This window comes from Eurosta solidaginis, chromosome 4, assembly GCF_040869045.1.
Source record: "Eurosta solidaginis isolate ZX-2024a chromosome 4, ASM4086904v1, whole genome shotgun sequence".
Taxonomy (NCBI): domain Eukaryota; kingdom Metazoa; phylum Arthropoda; class Insecta; order Diptera; family Tephritidae; genus Eurosta; species Eurosta solidaginis.
In genome coordinates this window covers 167,190,536-167,195,424 of record NC_090322.1, presented here as the reverse complement: position 1 = coordinate 167,195,424, position 4,889 = coordinate 167,190,536, and the positions used below count along the sequence as shown (strand labels likewise).

Here is a 4,889-nt window from a genome sequence, read left to right as displayed (position 1 = left end):
ATGTGATTTTGTAGCCCAATAAATTTTAAGCAACCAACAAAAAATTGTTCACATTTTATGGGCGAAAATCTGAAATACCTTCGAAAAAACTGTCAAAAATCAAGGCGAATTATGAGAGATCTATAATTTGTACTTTGTTGTACTAAAATTTATTGGGCTACAAAACCACATACTCAAATCAATTCAGTGATAAAAATTGCCACTGCTATTTTTCTTTTCTCAGGTGTATGAATCAGTCGAGAATGATAACTTTTATATTAATTTATAAATAATAATGTTTCAATTTGTTTGAAACAAGTGCTAAGATGTCTGCTTGCAACTCGTCCTTTTGCGATTGAGACAGCCTTGCAAGTTTAGATTTAAGCAAGGAGAAAAATATTTCGTCTTCTTGCGTATTAGCCGCAGAGTACCTTTCTCGCAACTTTATCAAAACGTCTTCAAAAAGGTCATCCACCTTTTTCTTCTTCGGCGGCTCACGAGGTGAAGGGCGTTTGTCTGGTGGCTTAGGAGAATCTACATTGGTAACTGGACTGGAAGTAGAAAAAAAGATTTAATAAAAGTTTATTATAGGCGTTCAAAGTATATAGCAATTTAAATTTTTGTAAATGATCCCAAATAAGCCTCAAAATTGGAAATTTTTTTTTGAATGAAAGATTTTCGTGATTGTTACGATATCCGACGGATGCTTTGCGGAGGGATTGCGGATCGATCCGCGACAAAACAAAAACTCAATGATATTTAAAACTGCCCTGGGTTTCGTTATGAAATATTTCATTGAATCACAAAGACAAACGTCTGGACATCGAAACTTTCACTTAAATGCTAGAGTACTTTACGTCTGCGATAGACAGCTAAAATACATCCATAAATCTCGGTATCAACAATTCAAAAACGGTAATAAACATTTCATAGGCACAATTATTCCTTTTGATTTTACGCTACCGACATTTTTGAAGGTGTTTTAGCATTTTAGCAGTCGATATACTAGTGGAAACATTAGCGACACTCAGGCACAAATATTTACTTTAATATAAAAAATGTTGGTAATTCCTTACAAAAGCATGACACTGCTAATACGCGTCCAAAAATAGTGATGTCAAACGACGCGTCTTGACATCAGTATTAATAATCCGAAGGCGGAAATAAAAATTTTAACTCGTTCAAAAGATATTAACGAAAAACCGAAAAAATACCTGTGGGTACCTCCGAAAACGGGGGTGGAATCCATAGTATTTTTGCGCAGACCACCTTTCTGCATTGGCGGCCTTCGGCCGCGCTTATAAAAAATTACCCTGGATGGGTCCAACACCGGTTTGGATACCAAAACTATAACCGCGCAAAACAATTTTTTTTGTGGGTACAAAATTACAACAATCACATGAAAATCTCTAACTTCAACTGCAAATATCTCCGGACACAGATACAATACGCGCCTTTTGACACATCTTTCGATATTTTTGGACGCGTATTAACAGTGTCATGCTGTCGTAAAGAATTACCAAAATTTCCTTACCTTCCCTCCTCTGCAGATTCTTCAATAAACTGCATCGTGCTGAACAGCTTCCACTGCTTTCTAAAGCTGGTGCCAGCACCCGACCGCCCTGCATCCTCGGATTTCTCCTTCCTATATCGATCGCACAAAGAACGCCAGCGTGTTTTGCAGTTATAGGCTGAAAAACAATAAAATAATTATTAAAATACAAAAATAAACCACCGCCAGCATTTACTTACCATTGCTGTTGATTGCTTCTGCAACTGCTTCCCATGCTGCATCCTTTGCAGCTTTATTTTTATAAAGCGCCGAGGATTTGTTGTACAAACAAACGTGCGCTTGCACGGCAGTAATAAGCTGCTCATTACAAATCTGAAATAAATCCAAAAAGTTATAATTTAATAAAAATATATAATTTTTTACGAAAATGAATTCTTACCTCCATTTTAGCACGAAACAAAATTACAACTTGTAAATAAAAACTAAACGTCAGCTGGCAGTAAACGTCAAATCTAAATGTCACGCAAAACAAAAATTGGAAATCGAGTTAGGTTTTCACGCAGAAAATTCAATTTGGGTTGCTCTCATACAAGTTGTATGTGCATGAGACATTTTTGACAGAAAATGACTTGCGTGCGTTTATATTAGGTTAGCCTGTTAGTCGCCAAGCCCGCGATAAAATCTATGCAATAGCTTAAAAATTTTTAAAAGTCAAATTTTAACAAAAAATGTAATATCTTTACAGTATATAAGTAAATTATGTCAACAGTCAAATCCAATAATGATATGGTGCAACAAAATACAAAAATAAAAGAAAATTTCAAAATGGGCGTGGTTCCACCCTTTTTCATTAAATTTGTCTAGAATACTTTTAATGCCCTAAGTCAAACAAAAATTTACCAATCCTCGTGAAATTTGGTACGGGCATAGATTCTATGAGGATAACTGTTTTCTGTGAAAATGGGCATATTCGGTTGAAGCCACGCCCAGTTTTTATACACAGTCGGCCGTCTGTCCTTCCGTTCGGCCGTTAACACGATAACCTTAGGAAAAATCGATATATTTACTAAACTTAGTTCACATACTTATCTGAACTCACTTTATCTTGGTATAAAAAATGGCCGAAATCCGACTATGACCACGCCCACTTTTTCGATATCGAAAATTACGAAAAATGAAAAAAATTCCATAATTCTCAATATCTCTACCATCCTCTGCTGAAAAACCATTATCCAAATCCATTTTTTCTTTTTTTGCACGCCTTAAAATCTCAGGTTTGTAAATAAGTGGGGCTTCAGTATCACCATATGTCATTTTCTCGGTTGCATTTTTCTTACGCCATTGAGTAGCTCCATCGATCTTTAATTCTGGTGCTATTTTTTCCGATTCTGTGCTCTCAATGGTCGTTTGCAAATTATGTCTCTTTTTCGATGTATCACGAGTATAAACATGGATTTTAATGTCTGCATCATGTAAGGGAGCTTTATGTAGGTAACCTACGAACTCGTTTCGGAACTCTTTGTCCATGCAGCACCAACTATTACTCTCTTAAAGGCATACGCACAAGGCAAACGAAATTGCCTATAGAAATATTCAAACACTGTGTCTGTCCATTCATACGATTGCAAACCGGTGTAAGATCGATTGTAATGTTGAGAAATCGGTCCCAGAGTCTTCCATATTTTGTTCTCTATCAAGAGCTTGAAGTCAGGCTGTTTCCTGTAGTCTGGATCGAAGCGAGCAGATATTGAACTAACATCTAGTGTTGAGCATTCAAAGAAGGTATCTGTGAGAATTTGAGAAGTGTCTGTGTGGGTGACATTAATGCCTAATTTTTCTCGCATTTTGGTAAGAATATTATGACGGTTTTGAACAACATTGTTGTAAACATTCATTCTGGACCACAATCCATTACACGATAAACTCATGTCGTCCCAAATTGTCGATGAATATGGGGGCAGTTGGGATGTTTAAAAAAACTCTGAATATTTCGCCAAGAGATCCACTGCCTCATCCACACTTATGGCTGCTTTTCGCGGCATCTAAAATAAAAACACTTAAATCTGTAGACAACTTCCTCTCCATTGATTTCACAGACTTAAACTGAAAGCTTAACTATTTAAAACCCATCAATTTTTCGAAACCGTAACTGCTAGATATTTGAAATTAGGTAAAATTTTGTTTTAAAAATTCAATAACTTATCAAAAAATTGCAATCATTTATAAAAGGCTGAATTTTGTCCGATTCTATGTATATTTATTTATTAATTCGTCATGAAAATTTCATCGAATTTGATTAAATACATTTTAAGGAATCGGAATTTGAAAAAGGGATTGTAATTAAATTCAATTGCTTATCACTTAAAAATTAATAAAAAAGTAAAATCAGTATGGAACAAGAATATTAACAACGGAGACTGCAGATATTGAAGAAAAAATACGAGATTTGGGAAAATAATTTCTAGTGGGCCGGTTCAGTAATTAAAAAATGAATAAATATTAGCAAACAATCGGATTAATTTCTAAAATTTATTTTGGCGAAAATGATATGAACAATAGGGTGGGTCGATTTATTAACCGATATCGCGCCATCGATTTTTCGATAGGATTTGGGCTCAGAAAAAAAAGGTTTCACTACGCATACCCAAACAAATTATCATATTTTGTCTTAAAGCTTTGTAAAGCTTCAAGTTTTGAGAAAATAAAATGGTCTTTTGTAAAAAAATTGCGTAAATTATGTGTAAATTCAATTTAAATCAAAAAATAATTTTTTCCATGTTAGTTATATGGGAAACTAAAATAAAGGTCCCGACCTCTCAGAATTGAGCCCCACGGCTCAGGTTTCGTGAGGATTTTTTTGCATCAAATAGAAACATTTTACAGGGTAAGAGTTAAAAAAAAACGAAAATTTGTTTTGAACCACCTTAATATATATATATATATATACTCGTATATAGGAATGATATATAAAATATATGTTTATATCTTAATTAACAATATTTTGTGCCTCTCAACTAGCGAATACATTAATAATTGTAGCGTAACTTTTTTCTGATCGGATTTCTTTTTTGTCGCACTCTGTCCATGAGCCGTTCCGGTGACATTAAGCAATGTAATGTCGAATCGCTGACGAATCGGTCGACTTTCTCGTATTTAGGACTGGTGGAATCCAGTGCACTATTTCACGCAATTCCATTGCCTTTTTCATATAAGATAATTTTAAGGTTATGGGTATGTTTTTTAACATGATCAGGGGATTAAGATCTGTCGAGTCTGAGTCGTATTCTTTGGTGACGTCAAAAAACACCATGCCCGCTGAAAAAAATAAACAAAATGTATCTCTACTTAATTATAAAATAAAATGTATTAAATAAGCTACCCGTAATCTCCATATTCC

The 4,889-nt window shown here is 34.6% G+C and overlaps 1 protein-coding gene across 1 annotated transcript; it reads right to left on the bottom strand.

Moving 5' to 3' along the window:
- Positions 1–262: 262 nt before the first annotated feature.
- Positions 263–1,954, bottom strand: LOC137247750 (uncharacterized). Its single transcript, XM_067778707.1, has 4 exons — positions 1,932–1,954; positions 1,732–1,864; positions 1,514–1,670; positions 263–530 (listed from the first exon to the last, which is right to left on the bottom strand). The coding sequence occupies exons 1-4, from the start codon at positions 1,935–1,937 to the stop codon at positions 263–265; spliced, it is 564 nt and encodes a 187-aa protein (XP_067634808.1). The 5' UTR covers positions 1,938–1,954.
- Positions 1,955–4,889: the final 2,935 nt, after the last annotated feature.